Source organism: Nicotiana tomentosiformis, chromosome 11, assembly GCF_000390325.3.
Source record: "Nicotiana tomentosiformis chromosome 11, ASM39032v3, whole genome shotgun sequence".
Classification (NCBI taxonomy): Eukaryota; Viridiplantae; Streptophyta; class Magnoliopsida; order Solanales; family Solanaceae; genus Nicotiana; species Nicotiana tomentosiformis.
The window spans coordinates 69702723-69725915 of NC_090822.1; the positions used below are offsets into that span (position 1 = coordinate 69702723).

Sequence of the window (23193 nt, forward strand, 5' to 3'; positions counted from 1 at the left end):
ATTAACAACACATTAAGATTATGATATTTAATTAAGCACGATGACTAGGTATATTCTTATCCTAACTACAAATCCGCTCCCCCCTAGAGTTAAGATCGTGCTCTCTTTAATTCTTCTCCTCTAATCTAAACATGGCTTTCTCAAGCATAGCATAGATAGTAAATAAAACCTAACTGCTGGACAGACAATTAAGCAATTAATCACAGAATTGAAGAAACAACCATATATTGGTGAATTATAATTAAGGTTAAGTCAATGTTAAACAACAATATTCATGGCTAAATCACAACCCCAGAACTATGTGTTTTAGCCACTCATGATAGAATCAAACAATTTCATAAGTGTTGGATAATTGAAAATACTAAGAAAAGATGAAGAAAACTGAGATATCCTCGCTCCCCGATGTTTCTCGTGTGTATGTTCCGTTCAAAGTGGCATCTCTCCTCCAAAAATAGGCTTAGTCTTGCTTTTATACACGTTGGGTAGGTCTAGGACCGAAATAACCTTGTCCCGGGCAAAGTGAGAGAAATTCCCGTCACCAGCGTCCAGGGCAGCGTGGGGCGCTGGTGCTGGCAATTTAAACATTCTGCCCACAGCGCTACATGTGGCGTGAGGCGCTGCCTGTGGTGTTGGAATACCACATTTCCTATTTTTCCTTCGTTTTGGCTCTAATCTCGCACCTTTCGCCCCTAATTGCTTCTGGATGATTCCTACACATAAAAACACCACGAATTAATATAAATCAATACATTTTACATCCGAAATCCACGAAACACGAGTAAAACATGAGGCGATATACATATTAATATATATATATATATATATATATATATATATATATACACTTTAAGCTAAATATCAATACCCCATACTTAGACTCTTGCTCGTCTTCGAGCAACGGGACTATCAACTATACCCCAACTACGTACAAATCACAACTATAGAGGAGCACTTCAATTTTTTTAACCATACACTCTACCTTTGACTATGATCGATACCGACAATAAAGCATGAACATATAAAATTCACATTCTTCTCGTTTTAAACATGCCCAAATATATTCATTTCAATTCAATCAATTCAAACAACCTATATGTAACCACTCTACATCAAAAGCCGACTTGTTACCCCTAAGCACCCTCAACTCACGCATTCACCCAACAAGAGACGTTTACAACATTACCAATCCTTCATGAGATCATGTGCCCTCACCAACAAACAAAACAGTGAACATAGAATAGTCCACACATTCAAGTATGCTTTTGAATATAAATTAAGGACATCACACAATTGAACAAAATTCGCTTACTCTCACCAAGAATTCATGTGCATCCCGTGGTCGTACCATAATCTTGCCCATAGTGTACATCTCTACTAATCTAAGATAGCCAAATCTTGGACCAATTAGGACTTTAAGGTTGTAATGTAGGCTAAGGGACGTGTAGGATATATTTAAGAATAGTGACTAACCCCCCTAAGCACTTTAATACACTACACTCATAAATCGAGCACATATTCTTCTCAACCAATTCACTCGCCACAAACCATATACAACACAACCCTTATTTTCATTAAGCACTTCTATACTCCCACTAGCACAAATTTGTAAGATTAGGAGGTGTGTATTTTTCTACATTATTTGACTATCATTCTTTTATTTCTTTTCTTGAAATTTTTCTTTTTCTCTTTATTTTTTTCTACACACACTCCATACATTAAAGTTCATCGGATAGTGACCTTTTTTCAACTTTATTGCACCAAAGGTCCCTTCCATGGTTCCACTCGAAAGCTACTCCCTAATCTCTCACCTTACTTCTTTTAGCAACTAAGTGCCTTAGGAGGTACAGGTTCAAAAATCTCAAATTAAGAACAAAACGGCTTGTAATGTGGGTGCTAAAGAAAAGGTCTATAGGCTCAAAGGGGCTAGCAACGGAAAATTTTATCTTCAAGTGACAAGCATATCTATGCTCAAGCAAGAAACGCCTATGTCATCTCCTAGATTAGCACAACTTAACAAATTCGCTTCGATTAACACATGTGGAAAGTTCTAGACTACACATGATAGCACAGAGAATCACAATTCCCCACACATACATTGCACATGACTCAATGAAGATGGTTCTATTCAACTCTCAAGTCAAGCAAGCACATATAATTGAGAAATTTAAGCAATAATGCACTATGTGACATACAAGTCTAACAACTGAGAAAAGACGTCATAAAATAGGCTATTTACTTTACTTAGACATCATAATTCAAACCAAATGTACGGGAAGATAGATCGCATGTCATAGCCTAGGTATCTCAGAGCAACTCAGTTTCTTCCTAATCTACTCCTAATAAAAATAAAGTACCCGGTTTGAGCTATACCCTTGGAAAAGAACCGGCGCCCAAAGAAAAATCAAGGGATACTACCTAACTATCCTAAAAAAAAAAATCTTTTTGGTGTTTTTAATCGGACTTTATCCCTCAAGAAAATTGTCCAACAGATCCATCGTCGGGAAAAGTCCAAGTTTTTCTAATTTTTTTTCTTTTTGCATTTTTGTATTTTTTTTTCTTTTTTTCTTTTTTAAAAACAAACTAGACTAAATAAAAACTAATAACAGAAACAAATTGATACAATTTATACAAAGTACATCACAAGTATTAGTTCTCCCGCCCCACACTTAGCATATGCATAGTCCCCGATACATGTAAAAATGTAAACCAAAGTAGGGTGAAAAAACAACTCCCTGTCAATCTGAGTCCTCCTCCTCAGCATGCCCTCCATCCGCAGCTCCGGGCGCATCATCATCAGGTCCCAGGGGCACCAAAGCCATCGGCCCTGTGACATCATCACCAATCTCATCCTCCGTGTCGGAGCCTTTGCAAATGTTTGCATCCTCCGATGAGTGAATGGGGCTGCCAGATGCAATCCCTAACATCTCTTTGGAGGAACTCGACAAATCATTTCATAAATGCATACACTCCTCATCAGATACACCCATCCTGCTCATGAATACATTCAAGGAGTTATAAAGATACCTGTTGAAGTTCTCGTCTCTTTCGTTTTGTGCTGCCTGAGTGATCTTAGACGTAGTCTCCAACAAGGATGTGATGTCCAATAGCTCTTTAGGATCTTCCACCACCTCGTCATACCCGGAGTATTCCGGCACCTCCCGGGAGAGCATATACTGCGTGAGCATGTTGCCAAAGAAAAACCTCTTAATCTGCCGCTCAAACTGTATGCGAGCCATCTCCCCCAGCATGATCTCACCCACATTAATGGGTATCCCAGTTATCAAAAAGAATATCACACACACTCGAGCTCGAGTGCATTCGATGTTGTGTTCAACTGGCATGAGTCGGGCTTGCACGAAATTCTGTCACACTTTGGCGGTTTTGTTGAAATAAGATCGAACCATCTAAAGATGGATATCGCCTTGCTTTCTGGTCCATTTGGCATTTGAATTGATGCCACAAAGAGTGTGATGTATCGCCATGTAGCTTGGGCATTTGACAAATTTCTTTAGCCTCCTCGGGTTAGAGTTCTCAACCCCCAAAAATTCACATAACGCCGCCTATTTAGTAGCACGTCTATTCCACGGACATGTGAATGGAACAAGTCCTCATTCCAGTTCCCGCACCATGCTCAAATTTTCATGACCGGGGCATTCTATGAGTTTGTCCATGTGTAATTCTTGCAACCAGCCAAGCACGTGATAACAACACGATAGGGGTCCATGAAGTACTATAGAAAGTCAAAAAACGTGCAGAAGCTAAAAGAAAATAAAGAAACAAAAAGAAGACAAAATATAAATATATATTGAATTCAAGAAAGAATTTCTTGAATTCAAGAAGTCTATTCTTGAAGTTGAATCCTTACAACAATAATTAGCTAACGAAGAACTAATCGCCTTTCGTAGAGAATTAAAAACAAGATATAGATTGTGAAACCCGACCCTTTAGAATCACAAGAACAACAATAAGCCTAAACTTATCACCTTTTTTGAATACCTAGAAGTGATCTAAGCTTTCGAAAGAGTTTAATCTTACCACCTTAAGTTGAGTCTTGAAGGTTGAAGAATAAATCCAAGAGTAGCCACACACAAGAGTGCAAGGAAAATCTCACAATTCTTTTTGATAATAGTCTATAATCTTCATAAATTTGTGAGGGAGTCAAAGGTCCAAGAATGAGCTTCTTCCCGTTAACCTCAAAAGAATATCTATTTTTTTTCCATATTATATGAAGCTCTTCTGTAGACATAGCAGGTCTTTTTCAACAAGATATGATAATTATTCATGGGAATCACATCACACCAGATCTCATCCTCATACCTTCCAATAGAGAATAGTAATAACACTCTTTTATCTACCTTTATTCCTCCCAACATGTAGGGTTCAATATGCTCAACACAAGGCAAGTTCAATTTCTCAACCTTATAAGTGCTAATTGAGTTATAGCCAAACTCCTTGTCAATTTTTAGGGCACAAATCTTAGATAGCACTTTAGCTCTAGTTTGAAAAATAATTTTGCCATTATCTTCCTTCCATTCGGCATACTGCAAGTTTGACTTTTCAAGTTGTTGAGTCATGGTTCACCTCCTTTATTCATAATTACATGTTTGAAACATCTTGAACAAAGATTAGAAAAAATATGTATCTCTCAAATTTGGCTTTTTTCCCTATAATGCTCTCACCTCTCCTTCCTTTTTTTATTCAAAGCAATTTATGGTCGTTAATATTTAGATTTATTAATAAACCTTACTAATCACAACCCTTAATGACAAGAATATGGAGTTAGAAAAGGAAAACGAAAGTGAAGGACCAAAATTAGGAAGAATAGAAACTAGTTAGTAGAAAAAAAACGAATTTAGGAAATAGGAAAGAAGTACCTTAATCTTCAAGAACTAGGATCCCCTCTTCTTGTTTTCTTTTTTGACTTGAAAACCGAATAATACTTGAATTCTGAAAATAATAATGAGCAATAACACTTTTTAGGGCTGATTTTCATTTTTAATGTTTTTGGATTTTGTTTTTGGTTTTTTTGCCTCAAGAACCTCCCAAGATTATCAAGATTGAAATCTTGATTAGTCTATACTCTGATTCCACTTGATAACAACACGATAGGGGTCCAAGAAGTACTAAAGGAAGTCAAGAAATGTGCAGAAGCTTAAAGAAAATAAAGAAACAAAAAGAAGACAAAATTTAAAGATAGATTAAATTCAAGAAAGAGTTTCTTTAATTCAAGAAGTCTATTCTTAAAGTTGAATCCTAACAATAAAAATTAGCTAACGAAGAACTAATCGCCTTTAGTAGAGAATTAAAAATAAGAGATAGATTGTGAAATCCGACCCTTTAGAATAACAAGAACAACAATAAGCCTAAACTTATCACCTTTATTGAATGCCTAGAAGTGATCTAAGATTTCAAAAGAGTTTAATCTTACCACCTTAAGTTTAGACTTATTGTTGTTCTTGTTATTCTAAAGGATCGGGTTTCACAATCTATCTCTTATTTTTAAGTCTCTACCAAAGGCGATTAGTTCTTCGTTAGCTAATTGTTGTTGTTAGGATTCAACTTCAAGAATAAAATTCTTGAATTCAAGAAACTCTCTCTTGAATTCAATCTATCTTTAATGTCTGTCTTATTTTTCGTTTCTTTATTTTCTTTTAGCTTCTGCACGTTTCTTGACCTTCTTTAGTACTTCTTGGACCCCTATCATGTTGTTATCAACACGTCAGGGAAGTTCTTTTCTAAAGCTTTCAAATTAATCCCCATCTCAGAGACGTACCGCCCATATGTCACGAAATCCCTATGCCCCACATCATTCTACCTATAAATTCTATGTCTACAAAAAATGCAAACTCTAGTCTACTCTAACTAAATTTTTAAAAAAAAAACTAAGCTATGAAAGCAATAACAATTGGGTTGCCTCCCAACAAGCGCCTGATTTAATGTCACGGCATAACGCAGGATCTCGCTTACTCATCAGCGAGTACTACTTTGGTCTTCTCACGACCAATTATTCCTCCCCAATAGTGCTTGACTCTGTATCCATTCACTAAAAATTTCTTTCACCATTTAAAGCGCGTATCTTAATTGCACCATAAGGAGTGACTCTTACCACCTCAAATGGTCCTGACCATCTCGATTTTAACTTCCCAGGAAACAACTTGAGCCTAAAATTGAACAATAATACTTGTTGGCCTGGTTCGAAGTGAAGTGGTTTGATACACTTGTCATGCCATCTTTTTATTTTCTCTTTGTAAAGCTTAGCATTTTCGTAAGAGTGCAGCCTGAACTCATCTAACTCATTCAACTGCAATAGTCTCTTCTCGCCCGTGACTTCAAGGTCCATATTCAACTTTTTAATGGCCCAGTACGCCTTGTGTTCAAGTTCAACAGGCAAGTGACATGCCTTCCCATAGACAAGCTTATACAGAGACGCCCCAATTGGTGTTTTGTATGCAGTTTTATATGCCCACAAGGCATCATCTAACTTTGCAGCCCAATCCTTCCTATTCACACTCACCTTATTCTCTAATATTTACTTTATTTATCTGTTAGACATCTCAGCTTGTCCACTTGTTTGAGGATGATAACAACTCTATGGCAGACTCCATATTTAGCTAGAAGATTATTCAACAACCGATTGCAAAAATGTGTCCCTTCATCACTAATCAAGGCACGTGGAGTCCCAAACCTCAAAAATATGTTCTTTTTCACAAATGCAACTACCACCATAGCATCATTTGTTGGCAATGCAATTGCCTCTACCCATTTTGACACGTAGTCAACTGCTAGGAAGATGTATTTATTTCCTCTGGACAATGGGAATGGTCCCATAAAATCTATCCCCCACACATCAAAAATCTCGACCTCCAGGATGTTGTTCAAAGGCATCTCATTTCTCTTTGTGATTGTTCCTGTTCTTTGACATTGGTCACACTTCTTAACAAATGCATGGGCATCCTTGAATAATGTCGGCCAAAAGAACCCGGATTATAATACCTTTGCAGTTGTTCTATCGCCTCCATGATGGCCTACATAAGGTGATGCATGAAAATCATACAACACTAATTCCAGCTCCTTTTCTAGAATGCATCTCCTCATCAACTGATCAACACACTGCTTGTACAAGTATGGCTCATCCCAGTAGTAGAAGTTCACATAATGTAGAAAACTCTTTCTAGCTTCCGATTAAATATCAAGAGGAAGTACCCCACTCACAAGATAATTCAGATAGTCCGCGTACCATGGGGGAGAGTCTTGGGTAGTAGAAAAACGTTGCTCATTAGGAAATGCCTTTTTAATTCGTCCACCCTCCTCCACGTGGTCATGCTATTCCAGCCTTGATAGATGGTCAACTACTTGGTTCTCTGTGCCCTTTCTATCTCGTATTTCTACATCAAATTCCTGCAACAACAGAACCCAACGCATCAATATAGCCTTGGATTCTTTTTTTGTAAATAGATACCTGCTTGCTGCATGATCGGTATGGATTATGACTTTTGTTCCCACCAAGTATGCCCGAAATTTCTCAAAGGCTCACACAACAGCCAACAACTCCTTTTCAGTGGTGGTGTAATTCAGTTGTGCATCATCAAGAGTCTTACTCGCATAGTACATGGAATAAAATATCTTGTCCTTCCTCTGGCCTAGCACTGCTCCAATAGCATGGTCAATTGTATCACACATAAGTTCAAATTGTAAGGATCAATCCGGTGCCGCAATAATGGGGCAACCACCAACTACTTTTTGAGCTCTTCAAATTCCTTCAGGCAGGCGTCATCAAAATTGTACCTCCTTTTCAAGAAACCTTCACAAGGGAGTAGTAATGTTTGAAAAATCCTTAATAAAGTGTCTATAGAATCCCGTGTGTCCCAAGAAACTCCGAAAACCCTTCACAGAAATGGGTGGAGGTAATTTTTCAACCGCCTCCACCTTCACCTTATCAACTTCAATGCTGCTCCTTGACATTCTGTGGCCCAATACGATGCCCTCTTGCACCATAAAATGGCATTTTTCCCAATTCAACACTAGTTTTGTTTCTTCACAACGGGCCAACACCTTGCTCAAATTTTTCAAACAGTCATCATAAGAAGAGCCAACTACTAAAAAATCATCCATGAAGACTTCCACAAATTTTCCCATCATATCGGTGAAAATAGCCATCATGCATCTCTGAAAAGTGGCTGGTGCATTACAAAGACCAAACGACATTCGCTTAAAGGCGAAAGTTCCATAAAGACAAGTAAAATTGATATTCTCCTGATCCTCTGGGCATATGACAATCTGGTTGTACCCCGAATAAGCATCAAGGAAGCAATAACATTCATTCCCCACCAATCTGTCCAACATTTGGTCAATGAATAGAAGTGGAAAGTGGTCCTTGCAGGTTGCTTTGTTGAGCCTTCTGTAATCAATGCAAACTCTCCACCCCGTCACTGTGCGAGTAGGAATTAGCTCATTTTTCTCATTCTCTACCACAATCATCCCCCTCTTTTTAGGCACACATTGCACTGGGCTTACCCAATTGCTATCAGAGATGGGAAATATGATACCTGCATCGAGCCACTTAATTACTTCTTTCTTCCCGATCTCTTTCATAATGGGATTTAATCTCCTTTTCTGCTCAACACTGGGGCGGTGTCCATCTTCCAGAAATATTTTATGCATGCAAAATGATGGACTGATTCCCTTGAAGTCAGCAATTGTCCACCCTATAGCCTTTTTATGCTCACGGAGTATACAGAGTAATTTTTCTTCTTGTACATTAGTCAATTTGGATGAGATAATAACTGGCAATGTCTCAGAGTTCCCCAAATAAGCATAGCACAGATGCGTTGGAAGGGGCTTACGCTCTAGCTTTGGAGCTTCTTCAATAGATGGCTTGGGAGGGGTCAGAGTGACAGGCGTGTCCAACTCCTTAAATCTCCCAAACCCATGGACATAACTGTAAGACATGTCAAGTACTTGCTTAATTTATACCATCATCTCGTCTTCACTGTCTTCTTCATCCCGAATCAAAAGCTTGTTCAAGAGGATCTATGGGGCTCATATAAGGCACCAATGACGTAGCAGTGCTTTCCACCACAAAAATCATGGATAGCTCTTCATAGTGGACTGGCAATCTGAGTGCTTTATACACATTGAATATCTCCACTCGATCACCCACTCTCATCGTCATCTTTCCTTCGCATACATCAATAATAGCTCGGTCCGTGGCTAAGAATGGACGCCCCAAAATAAATGGGACTTCCTGATCAGACTCGTAGTCCAAGATAATGAAATCAGTAGGGATGAAAGAACCCACTTGAACTAACGCATCTTCAATCACTCCTTCAGGATGAGCAAGGGAGCGATCAGCCAACTGTAAGATTACCGTTGTTGGGTACGGCTCACCCAACCCCAATTGTCTGAACATAGATAGCGGCATCAAATTAATGTTTGCTCCAAGATCACATAAATCTCGCCTGACTACATGTTTACCAGTCGAGATTTGGATAGTGAAACTACCCAGATCCTTCAATTTCTGAGGTAGCTTACTTTGAATTCTTGAGCTACATTCCTCAGTGAGTGCCACAGTCTAGAACTCGGTCAACCTCCTTTTATTTGCCACTATATCCTTAATGTATTTAGCATAATTGGGCACTTCTTGCAGGATGTCTACTAGTGGAATCTTGATTTGCCCCTGCTTCAAAATATCAAGTAGCTTTTTATACACGACAGTATCCTTAACTTTCTGCAATCTTTGAGGGAATGGGGGTGGTGGCCTCGCAACGAATAGTGGGGGTTGCTTAGCCACCACATCTTCAGCTGGCTTCTCTGACTCCTTTGATTTTTCCGATTCTCCCTCTATGGTGGCTGACTTCTCATTAAAGATCACATGTTTTCTCTTTTTTGTCTAGACTTCTTCTAACTGTCTCCCATTCCTCAATGAAAAAGCATTAATATATGCCTTAGGATTAGCCTCGGTGTCGCTTGGAAAAGCTCCAATTGGTCGAGTATTTTGAGCACTAGCAAGTTGCCCCATTTGTCGCTCTAAATTTTTCATCGCTGCTGCTTGGGCCTGCTGGTCAGTCATTAATTTCTTCATCATCTCTACTGCTTGGGCCTGCTGGTCAGCCATTAATTTCCTCATAATATCCTCAAGGTGACTCATCGAGTTTGCATGTTGTTAAGCCTGATGTGGTCTATATTGTTGTTGAGGTGCTTGTGGCCTGTACTGATTCTGAGCACCTTGGTTTTCACCCCAAGAGAAGTTTGGGTTGTTCTTCTAGTTAGGATTGTACGTGTTCCCATACTGGTTCGTCTGGCCCCTATTTGCATTACCAACAAAATAGACAGACTCTGGATTAACTAGGCATAAGTCGTTTGTGTGACCCTCTCCACATACTTCACAAAACAATTGAACCGGTTGCACTGGTTGGGCTTGTTACTTGTTAATAACCAAGGTCATCTGATTGACTTGGTTGGTCAATGTGGAAATCTGCGCTGATAATGCAGAGATGACATCTAACTCGAGAACCCTTGCAGATTTTTGCATTCTGTGTCTGCCCATCTCTCCTTGCCAATCAGGATTGCTTTTGGAGAATTTGTTCAATAACGCATATATCTCATCAAAGCTTTTCTCCAACACTTGACCTCCAATTGTAGCATCTACCACAATCTTTGTCTCAAGATATATCCCTTCTATGAAAGTATGAGCTAACACTTCATTTATCTGATTGTGATGAGGATAGTCTCGGAGCAGCCCCTTGAACCTCTCCCAAGCTGAGTATAAAGACTCCCCCGGTTTCTGTTTGAAGAAAACTATCTCACTTCTGATCTTCGCTGTTTTGCCTGAAGGGAAGAACCTTGCCAAAAATTTCCTTGCCAGATTATTCCATGATATAATAGAATTAGCTAGTTCTGCCTTCAGCCATCGCTTTGCTTCGCCCAACAGAGAGAATGGGAAAAGTGTGAGTCTTACATAGTCTGGAGTGACTCCATTAGTAATGTAAGTATCACTAATCTCCAAGAAGTTCAAGATATGATGTTGTGGATCCTCGTGTGGAAGACCCATAAAATGCCCATTCGCATGAAGTAGTTGGATCATGCTCTGTTTCAGCTCAAAGTACCCATTAATTCTGGGCTTCACAATGCTGGAGGTGACATTAGCAATGTTGGGCATCGCCACCTCCTGAGCCGCCATATGTTGCTCCTCTGACATGTTCACAAGAAATTGAAAAAATGCCTGGAGATTATTTGTGTCCCTTGCTTCCCTCAACCTCTTGTGAAATGTTATCTCAAGTTCGGGGTCAAAGCCTTAAAGTCTATCCTGGCTTCTGACCCTTCGCATTCAATCAAGGTTCCTGAGAGCATAGAAATAATTAAGTAACGTTAGACTTGACGAAATAAACAATTATAGCTAAAACTAGAAAGTAGTCAATATTCAAGTCCCCGACAACGGCACCAAAAACTTGTTGCTCCAAAACGCACACGCAAGTATACGTGGTCGTACAAGTAATAAGATGATAAGTCGAGTGTCGAACCCATAGAGACTTGTATTAACTACCCACTAAATTCACCAAGATTGTTATTCAGTCGAGCCAGTTCGAGTTCAAAAGTGTGATTATACTAAACAATAATTCTAACTAGTAACTAAATTATCAAGCAGCAAAATAATTATTGTGTATTCAGTAGAGACAAATATTTCAGGGTTGTGATCGATTCACCAATACTATTGTGTTCTAGTTAACTCTCCCTTTCATACAATTCACTCATGGTTGATAATTAATCGAATAATTGCACTCATAGCCTTCTCTCGAAGTACTACTCGCCTATTCAAAATAGATAAACGCCTATATTCTTATTAAATCAATCTATTAAGAACACATTAAGATTATAATATTTAATTAAGCACAATGACTAGGTATATTCCTATCCTAACCACAAATTCGCCCCCCTCAGAGCTAAGATCGTGCTCTCTTTAATTCTTCTCTAATCTAAACATGGCTTTCCCAAGCATAGCATAAATAGTAATTAAAACCTAACTGTTGGCCAGACATTTAAACAATTAATCACAGAATTGAAAAAACAACCATATATTGGTGAATTATAATTAAGGTTAAGTCAACGTTAAACAACAATATTCATGGCTAAATCACAACCCCAAAACTATGGGTTTTAGCCACTCATGATAGTATCAAACAATTTCATAAGTGTTGGTTAATTGAAAATACTAAAAAAAGGTGAAGAAAACTGACATATCCTCGCTCCCCGATGTTTTTCGTGTGTATGTTCCCTTCAAAGTGGCGTCTCCCCTCCAAAAATAGGCTTAGTCTTGCTTTTATATGCGTTGGGTAGGTCTAGGGCTGAAATAACATTGTGTGGGGCAAAGTAGAAGAAATTCCTGTCACCAGCGTCCAGGGCAGCGTGGGGCGCTGGCAATTTAAACATTTTGTCCACAGCGCCACAGGTGGCGTGGGGCGCTGGAATTCAACATTTCCCATTTTCCTCCGTTTTGGCTCTAATCTCGCACCTTTCACCCCCAATTGCATCCAAATGATTCCTACGCATAAAAACACCACGAATTATATAAATCAATATATTTTACATCCGAAATCCACGAAATGCGAGTAAAACATGAGGCGATATACATATAAATATATATACTTTAGGATAAATATCAAGTAATCATACGAGTGCTCATTGGACATTATTTCTGTGATACATTATATATATTTTTATTGTTGTGTTTGATGGATGTAAAGTACCACTACTTTATTACATTTCTGTAAATTTTGAATTGCTTATATTTTCCATATATAAGATGAGCTTTTTTTACTGTATTGATAGTTCTTTTATGTTTGTGTCAAACTAGTATAAAAGCAACAACCGATTTTAATATAATAGATGGGTGTGATAATAGAGTGAAAAATGTAAAAGAATAAAATTGTAAAAAATGAATAAAGAGAGCTTAAAGATTATGGCGGTTGAATATGAATTATGGTGGGTCAAAACCACACGATTAAATAGAGTGAATGATGGCATTACATAAAGTTATGTCGGTTAGGAACCTAGTAATGTGCAACATATAAACCACTATTTTATGCAACTCACGATTACGACCGTTTTCAAAAAACTGCTGTTTTAATATTGTGGCGAACGTAATTCCAGCTGTAATGATCCGATCGGTCATTTTGTGTATTGTAGCCTTGTTCCCCTATTTATTGCTTCTTCTATGTTCATTTTTGATTATGTGACTTGCCGGGATGGTCGGTTTGATTTCGGAGATGTTTCAGAATGAATTGGGACACCTAGATCCAACGTTGGAAGCTTAAGTTGGAAGAGTTGACCGAAGTTTGACTTTTGTGTAAAGAACTCCAGAATGGAGTTTTGATGACTCAAATAGATTCGTATGGTGATTTTGGACTTAGGCGTATGTCTAAATGTTGATTTGGAGGCCCGTAGGTTGATTTGATTATTTTTGGCGAAAGTTGGAAAGTTGAAGGTTTAGAAGGTAGAGAGGCTTGCCCGAGAGTTGACTTTGTCGATATCGGGTTCAGATTTCAGTTTCGAGAGTTGGAGTAGGTCCGTTGTGTCATTTATGACTTATGTGCAAAATTTGAAATCATTCAAAATTGGTTTGATATGATTCAACATTAGTTTTAGAAGTTGGAAGTTCATTAAGTTTGAATCGATATGCGATTCATGGTTTTGGTGTTGTTTGATGTGATTTGAGGCTTCTAGCGAGTTCGAATTGTATTTTAGGACTTGTTGGTGTGATTGGACGGGGTCCTGGGGGCCTCGAGTGTATTCTGAATAGGTGTGAGACCATTTTCCTTCATTGTTGGACAGTTGATTTCTCTACATCTGGTTTTCTCTTTCGCGATCGCGAAGAAAGGGACGCGACCGCGAAGAGTTGCAACTGGCAGTGGTCATTTATTCATCGCGTTCGCGATATTAAGCTCGCGTTCGTGAAGCTTTGAGAGGCTCGGGTCAGCACGGTTGCGAGTAGGGTAACATGTTCGCGTAGAGGAAGTGTCAGCTGGGGCGTCAGGCTTTAAGCCCACGTGATCACGTAGGTGTGCATGCGTTTGCGAAGTGTAAGGTCTGGTAACCATCACGCTCGCGACTGTTTCTTCGCGTTCACGTAGACTATTTTTGAAGGCAGTGATTATTTGTTCTTCGCGATCATGATGTATAATACCTGGGCAGAATGTTTAAATCCCATTTCTACGGTTAGAGTTATTATATCACATTTTGACATAGAGAGCTCGGTTTTGGGCGATTTTGGAGGGAAGTTTTAAGATTTGGAATGGGGTAAGTACTTTTGACTCGGATTTGTTATTATTTCATATTTCATCTTTGTTTTTAGCATTTAATTAGTGAATTAAAGTGAAGAAATGGAGGACTTTTGGTAAAACTTCCTAAAGTGAAAATTGAGGATTTGAAGTTCGAATCAAGGTCAGAATTGAATGAAATTGGTATGGTTGAACTCGTAATTGAGTGGGTGTTCAGAATTTGGAAATTTTGTTGGGTTCTGAGGTGTGGGCCCGGGGTTATCTTTTTGACTTTGTCAAAGATCGAAACTTTATTGTTTGAAGTTGTTTTCTACGTCATTATTTGGTGATATTGAGTTGTTTTTGACTAGATTCGAGTCGTTCGGAGGTTGATACGGGTGGGATGGGCTTGTTGGAGTATTTATTTGCACGTTTAGAGGTAAGAAACACATCTAAACTTTGAGGGTATTTAACCCCGTTAACAACGTTATATGAAAGATATTGGGTGACGTACGCACTAGGTGACGGGCGTGTATACGTGCACCGATGTGTTCATGATTTGGGGAGGCCTTTAGGCTATTACCGAGCTTGTTTTGCTATCATATCGTGTTATCCCTGCATTTCCCCTACTTGTTTAATCATTTGAACTGTGACTCATTTTAGACATCATGTCTAGGCTAAGTGCTATTTATTTGAAACTTGATAGGGCTATTCTTGCTGTCTCAGAGCTACATGCCTTATTTGTACACATGTTCTCAATCATGAAGCTCTATCCATGCATGAAGTCTCTGTCTCAGTATTTCTTATTTGATTCCTCTGATGTTATTGATCCTTCTTATGTGTAATCTTGTTAACTGAGCATTCTGCGATGTGTTTATTTGAGACATGAACGGTAAATGACTGATTTTGGGCCATAGAGACAGTTAGGTATTGATTTTGAGGTGACGCGTATGCCAGACCCATATTGAGCTAAGTGTTATTGTTTTGGGGTGATGCGTGCACCAGGACTTACTATTGGGCTACATGATTATGATTAGTGGTTGGGTAGGATCTGCCCCTCCGGAGTCCACATGCTAGCAGTGGGCGCATACATAGTGTTTTGTATACGTGCTTTGATGATGGAAAATTATGTCGGGCACCGGTACAGTGCTAAGTATGAATATTGATGGATCCACCGTGATATTGTTGATTGACATGTATACTTGACATGTAGTCATAGAGGTGTACCTTCCACACGCTAGCTGTTAAATAAAATATTTTATCTGTGTTGGGCTTTAACCGTTATACTTCAAAGCATGTCTAAACTTCTGAAATGTGAACAAGCTGAACATGATATCATTGAGCTATTTATTTCTGTGATCTTTCCTTCATATTCTGAACTGTTACTGGTTATTGATATTGGCATTGACTATTGTTTTGAGCTCGTCACTGCTTTTAGCCCAAGGTTAATGTTGTTGCTTATTGAGTATATGCGGTCGGTTGTACTCATACTACACTCTACACTTCATGTGCAGATCCAGGTACATCCGGTCGAGGCGATTTCCAGACTTGAGTTGCTGCTAGCCTTTGGGAGACTACGAGGTAGCTGCTATGTCGTCTGCAGTCCTTGAAATTGTGTTTCAGATATTTCTATCTTTAATGTTATATTGTTTAGACAGTTGTATTAGAGGATTTTACTTGTATCTTGTTATTCGGTAGTGCTCGTGTACTCGTTGACACCAGATTATGGGGTTGGTTGTAGTATTATTATAGTTTTATTCTCAGATACTTTATGATATTCTTTGAGTACCACCAATTAGGGCTGCGAGAGGATGGGGCCGCGGTAGAGGCCGAGGTGTGGCTCTTACTACATCCAGGAAACACATGTGGAGCCACCGGTCGATCCAGTTTGGGAGCAGGTACACGATATTGTTGAGCAGGCGGGGCCAGCTCAAGCACCACCAGTACCCATCATTATTCCTGGCCTTCAGGAGGCCTTAACCTACATTTTGACTGTGTGCACGAGCCTGGCTCAGGCGGTTGCGGTTCCAGTTGCTCCAGGCATTTCATAGGTGGGAGGATGTGCCTAAACTCCTGCCGCCCGTACTCCAGAGCAACTATCTTAGGGACTCTAAACACCGGGGGAATTACTAGCCCAGTTGGTTACTGCTGCTCGGGCCGAGGTTGGTCCACCTATGAGTGATGAGGAGCATAAGATACTGGAGCGGTTTGTGAGGCTTAAGCCTCCAGAGTTCAGCGGGGAGTAGTCAGAGGATGCACAAGAGTTTCTAAACCATTGTCAGTGAATTCTTCGCACATCGGGTATTTTGGATACTAGTGGAATTGCATTTATCACTTTTTAGTTTATAGGGGAAGCCTATAGATGGTGGCAGGTCTATGAGTTGAGCAGGCCAGTTAGCGCAGCGCCACATACATGGAAAGAGTTCTCCATTCTCTTTTTAGAGAAGTTTGTCCCACAGACTCGCATGGAGGAGCTGCGAAGATATTTTGAGCAGCTACGCTATGGGGATATGACTCTGACTCATTATGAGATGCCATTCGCAGATTTGGTTCGTCATGCTATATGGTTGGTTCCCACTGAGAAGGAGAGGATCAAGAGGTTCATTGATGGCCTCAGCTATGATTTACGTTACAATCTGGCTCGAGAGGCCGAGACGGATGCTAGGTTTGACCAGGTAGTCGAGATTGCCAGGTGCTTGGAGTTGGTTCGTAGGCTTGAGCGCATAGAGAAGGGGGTAAAGAGGCCCCGTAGTTCAGGTGGTTTCAGTGGCACCTCATTCCGAGGTCAGTCACATCACAGCAAAGGTCATCTTTATAGGCCCGCTCAGATGGCTCTTCCGATTTATCGTGGTGAATTAGTTAGCCATGGTTCATACATTACTCATTTGGGTTAGTCATCTTTCAGTGTACTTCCTGCTCAGAGCTCGTACCATGCTCTATCAATTCAGGGTTCATCGGTACTGGGCACTTTCAGTGGTTATTCTAGTTCTTGGGGTCCGATTCAAGCCCCACCATCATTTCCAGCTCGAGGTGGAGGGTTTCTCATCCATTTTTGCACCTTTGACTAGATTGACCTAGAAGGGTTCCCCATTCAGTTGGTCCGATGAGTGTGAGGAAAGCTTTAGAATCTCAAGACTACCTTGACTACAACTCTAGTTCTAGTTTTGCCGTTAGCATTGGGTCCATATACAATTTATTGTAATGCTTTGCGGGTTAGCATCAGGTGCGTCTTGATGTAGAAGGGCAGGGTGATTTCTTATGCTTCGCATCTGCTGAATCCCTATGAGAAGAACTACCCGATTTATGATTTAGAGTTGGTAGTCATTGTACACGCATTGAAGATTTGGAGGCACTATCTCTATGGCGTGTCTTGTGAGGTTTTCACAGATCATCAGAGTCTACAACACTTGTTAAGCAAAAGGATCTAGACTTGAGACAGGATAGGTGGTTAGAGCTATTATAAGACTATGATATCACTATTTTATATTATCCCCAGAAGGCCAATGTGGTGGCCGATGCCTTGAGTAGAAAGGTTGTGAGTATGGGTAGCCTTGCATATATTCCAGTTGGTGAGAGACCGCTAGCATTGGATGTTTAGGCTTTGGCCAATCAGTTTGTGAGGTTAGATATTTTGGAGCCTATCCGGGTTATTGCTCGTGTGGTTTCTCGGTCTTCTTTGTATGATCTCATCTGAGCACGTTAGTATGATGACCCCAATTTGCTTGTCCCTAAGGACACGATGCAACACGGTGATTCCAAGGAGGTTTCTATTGGAGATGATGGGGTGTTGCTGATGCAGGGTCGGATTTGTGTGCCTAATATGGATGGATTGCATGAGTTGATTCTTGAGGAGGCACGCAGTTTGCGGTACTCCATTCATCCAGGTGACGCCAAGATGTATCAGGATTTGAGGCAACACTATTGGTGGAGAAGAATAAAGAAAGATATAGTAGAGTTTGTGGCTCAGTGTTTGAACTGCTAGCAGGTGAAGTACAAGCATCAGAGGTCGGGCGGTTTGCTTTAGAGACTTGAGATTCCCGAGTGGAAGTGGGAGCATTGATTTCGATATTGGTCTCCCATAGACTTTGAAGAAATGTGACACAGTATGGGTTATTGTGGATAGACTGACCAAGTCTGCCCACTTCATTCCGGTTGTGACTACTTACTCTTCAGAGCATCTGGCTCAGATCTTTATCCGTGATATTGTTTGTCTTCATGGCGTGCTAGTGTCCATTATGTCCGATCGGCACGCATTTCACATTGTATTTCTAGAGAGCTATGCAGCGTGAGTTAGGTATACGAGTTGAGTTGAGTACAATATTTCACCCGACGAGCAGTCCGAGTGCACTATTTAGATCTTAGAGGATATGTTACGCTCCTGTGTTATGGATTTCGAGGTTCATGGGATCAGTTCTTATCGCTTGTAGAGTTTTCTTATAACAGCAACTACTAATCAAGTATTCAGATGGCTCCTTATGAGGCCTTATATGGGAGGCGGTGTCGTTCTCCAGTTGGTTGGTTTTACCTAGAAGAGGCTAGGTTGTTGGGTACTAATTTGGTTTGGGGTGTTTTGGAGAAAGTCAAGTTGATTCAGGATTGGCTTCGTACAACATAGTCTAGGTAGAAGAGTTACTTTGATTGGAAGGTTCGTGATGTTGCATACATAGTGGGTAAGAAGGTGTTGCTTCGAGTTTCGCCCATGAAGGGTGTGATGAGGTTCGGGAAGAAGGGCAAGTTGATCCCTCGGTATATTGGTCCCTTTAAGGTGCTAGAGAGTTGGAGAGGTGGCCTACAAGCTTGCATTGCCACCTAGTCTATCGGGAGTTCACCTAGTATTTCATGTTTCTATGATCCATAAGTATTATGGTGATCCATCACATGTTAAGCGGTTCGGTTAGATGGGGATTTGACTTATGATGTGGAGTTAGTGGTCATTTTGGACCGTTAGGTTCGAAAGTTAAGATCGAAGAATATTGCATCAGTGAAAGTTCATTGGAGAGGTTAGCCAGCCGAGGAGGCTACTTGGTAGGACGAGCGAGATATGTGGATCAGTTATCCACATATATTTGAGACTCTAGGTATTATTCTTGACCCGTTCGAGGATGAACGTTTGCTTAAGAGGGGGAGAATGTAATGACTCGGCCGGTCATTTTGTGTATTGTAGCCCTGTTCCCCTATTTATTGCTTCTTCTATGTTCATTTGTGATTATGTGACTTGTCGGGGTGGTTGGTTTGATTTCGGGGATGGTTTAGAGTGAACTGGAACACTTAGACTCAAGGTTGGAAGCTTAAGTTGCAAGAGTTGATCGGAGTTTGACTTTTATATAGATGACTCTGGAATGGAGTTTTGATGGGTCCGATAGCTTCGTATGGTGATTTTGGACATAGGAGTATGTCTGGATGTTGATTTGGAGCCCCGTAGGTTGATTTGATTATTTTTGGCGAAAATTGGAAAGTTTAAGGTTTGAAAGGTTGAGAGGTTTGACCGAGAGTTGACTTTGTTGATATCGAGGTAGGTTTTTTGTTCCGGAAGTTGGAGTAGGCCCGTTGTGTCATTTATGACTTGTGTGCAAAATTTGAGCTCATTCGGAATTGATTTGATATGATTTGGCATTAGTTTTAGAAGTTGGAAGTTCATTAGTTCATTAGGGTTGAATCAATGTGTGATTCGTGATTTTGGTATTGTTTGATGTGATTCGAGGCTTCGAGCAAATTCATATTGTGTTTTAGGACCTGCTAGTGTGACTGGAGGGGGTCCTGTAGGCCTCGGGTGTGTTCTGGATGGGTGTCAGACCATTTTCCTTCATTGTTGGACTGCTGATTTCTGTGCATCTGGTGTCCTCTTTCGCGATCACGAAGAGTTTTTGCTGGCAGTTGTCATTTATTCATCGCATTCGCGAAGCTTTAAGAGGCTCAGGTCAGTGTGGTCACGAGTAGGGTAACACGTTCGCGTAGAGGAGGTGTCAGCTGGGGCGTCAGGCTTTAAGCCTACGCAATCGCGAAAGTGTGCACGTGTTTGCGAAGTGTCAAGTCTGGTAACCATCGCGTTCGCGACTGTTTCTTCGCGTTCAGGTAGATTATTTTTTAGAGAAGTGATTATTTGCTCTTTGCGATCACGATATAGGTCCCGCGAATTGCAATGTATAATACCTGGGCAGAATGTTTAAATCCCATTTCGAGGGTTAGAGTTATTATATCATATTTTGAAGCAGAGAGCTCGTTTTTGGGCGATTTTGGAGGGGATTTTCAAGATTTGGACCGGGGCAAGTGTTTTGGACTCGGATTTGTTATTATTTCAGATTCCATCTTTGGTTTAGCATTTAGTTAGTGAATTAAAGTGAAGAAATGGGAGATTTTTGGTAAAACTTCCTAAAGTGAAATTGAGGATTTGAAGGTCGAATCGAGGTTGGAATTGGATGAAATTGGAATGGTTGAACTCGTAATTGAGTGGGTGTTCGGAATTTATAAAAAAATTTGGGTTTCAAGGTGTGGGCTTAGGCTTGACTTTTTGACTTTGATATAGATCGAAACTTTATTATTTGAAGTTGTTTCCTACGATATTATTTGTTGATATTGAGTTGTTCGTAACTAGATTCGAGTCGCTCGGAGGCCGATACATGTGGGAAGGGCTAGTTGGAGTATTGATTTACGTATTTTGAGGTAAGTAACACATCATACTTGGATCTGAGGGTATTTCACAATGTGAACTACATTATATGAAAGATATTGGGGTGACGTACGCGCTAGGTGACGGGCGTGTGCGTGCACCTGTGTGTTCATGGTTTGGGGAGGCCTTTAGGCTATTACCGGGATTGTTTTGCTATCATATGTTGTGATCCCCGCGTTTCCCCTGCTTGTTTAATCGTTTGAACAGTGACTCATGTTAGACATCATGTCTAGGCTAAGTGCTATTTGTTTGAAACATGATAGGGCTATTCTTGCTGTCTTAGAGCTACATGCCTTATTTGTACACATGTTCTTAGTCATGAAGCTATATCTGAGTATGATATATCTGTCTCAGTATTTCTTAATTGATTCCTCACATGTTGTTGATCCCTCTTATGTGTAACACTTTTAAACTGAGCATTTGGAGATGTGTTTATCTGATACATGGATGGTAAATGGCTAAGTTTGGTGCATAGAGCTGGTTTGGTATTGATTTTGAGGTACCGCGTACACCAGAACCATATTAGGCTAAGTGTTATTGTTTTGGGGCAACGCACGCACCAGGTCTCACTATTAAGCTAGATGATTATGATTAGCGCTTGGGTAGGATCTGCCTTTCGGAGTTTGACATGCCAGTAATAGGCGAAAACACAGTGTTTTGTATATGTTCTTTGATGATGGGCAGTTATGACAGGCACCCGTAAAGTTCTAAGTGTGAGTATTTATGGATCCACCATGATATTGTTGATTGACATGTATACTTGACATGTAGGCATAAAGGTGTACCTTTCACATGCTAGCTGTTAAATGAAATGTTTTATATGTATTGGGATTTAACCGTCATACTTGAAAGCATGTCTAAACATCTGAAATGTGAACAAGCTTAACATGATATCATTGAGCTACTTGTTTCTACGTGTTTTCCTTTATATTCTGAAATGTGAACAAGCTATTGATATTGGCGTTTGACTATTGTTCTGAGCTCGTCACTGCTTTCAGCCCAATGTTAGTGTTGTTACTTATTGAGTACATGGAGTTGGTTGTACTCATACTATACTCTGCACTTCGTGTGTAAATCCAGGTACATCTGGTCGAGGTGATTTCTAGACTTGAGTTGTTGCCAGCCTTTGGGAACCTACGAGGCAACTGCTATGTCATCCGCAATCCTTAATGTTCCTCTTCAGTTATTTCTATCTTTACTGTTCTATTATTCAGACAATTGTATTAGAGGATTTTACTTGTATCTTGTTATTCGGTAGTGCTCGTCTACTCGTTGACACCAAATTTTGGGGTTGGTTGTAGCATTATTATGGTTTTATTCTCAGATAATTTATGATATTCTTCCACTATTGCGTTATTAGACCATGTTTATTTGATTTCATTGTTATTGTGTGACTGTTGTCTTACCTAGCGGGTTGGGTTAGATGCCATCTCGACTTGTAAATTTTGGCTTGTGACACCGGCGTACTATTGAACAGCTATTGATGCACATAGAGACGGTTTGAAACCACCGTAATACGCTTAGAAAACTGCCATAATAACCTAATTAGTTTTATAGTGCTTGTGATTTAAGGATCAATTCTGAGAATGTACAGGCTTCATGGAGAAGGAGTTTAGATTCACATATCTTGTGTGTCCAGTTTATGTGGGGAGGAAAAAGATATAATACTTTGACAACATGAATCAGAAAGTTATCACAAGACTTAATGCTTAGCAGGGCAGAATGCTATCTCATGAAGGAAGAATGGTTCTAATCAAACATGTCCTTCAAGCTTTACCAACTTATACTCTAAGTGCTATGTCTCCACCTATTGGCACCTATAAGTTGCTAGAGAAACATCTTGCTAATTTCTTTTGAAGGTCCAATGGGAATCAAAAGAAACATCACTAGAGCTCATGGAGGAACTTATACTATCCTATCGATGATGGATGAGTCAGAGTCAAAAGCATGAAGTAATTCAGTAAAGTATTATCAACTAAAAGATGGTAGGGATTTAGATTAACACCATCTTTATGGGCTACTTTTGTGAAGCACAAATACTGTATAAGAGCTCACCCTACTTCTAAAGTTCGGGTTTCAGGAAACTCATACCTATGGAAAAGCTTGACTCGGGTAAGAAAGAGAGTAGAAAGTCATATGATCTGGCAAGTGAATTCAGGAAGTTGCATCTTTTGGTGGGACAATTGGACGGGCAAAGGTCCTATAGCTGCTACTATCCCTAATACCCCTAAAAGTACCAAGAGTTTGGTCAAGTACTATACTCAGAATGTGGAA

The 23193-nt window shown here is 40.0% G+C and overlaps 1 protein-coding gene across 1 annotated transcript; it reads right to left on the reverse strand.

Annotated features, from left to right (window-relative positions):
• Window positions 1–6043: 6043 nt before the first annotated feature.
• Window positions 6044–7680, reverse strand: LOC108944140 (uncharacterized). Its single transcript, XM_018768888.1, has 2 exons — window positions 7535–7680; window positions 6044–6500 (listed from the first exon to the last, which is right to left on the reverse strand). The coding sequence occupies exons 1-2, from the start codon at window positions 7678–7680 to the stop codon at window positions 6044–6046; spliced, it is 603 nt and encodes a 200-aa protein (XP_018624404.1).
• Window positions 7681–23193: the final 15513 nt, after the last annotated feature.

What these genes read in the sequence shown, in the direction of transcription:
- LOC108944140 (XM_018768888.1), bottom strand. Translation starts at nt 7,680, where the DNA reads ATGTGTGATACAATTGACCATGCTATTGGAGCAGTGCTAGGCCAGAGG. An exon ending in AAGGAGTTGTTGGCTGTTGT is followed by an intron (nt 6,501 to 7,534) that starts GTGAGCCTTTGA and finishes GAGTGTGAATAG; the next exon opens with GAAGGATTGGGCTGCAAAGT.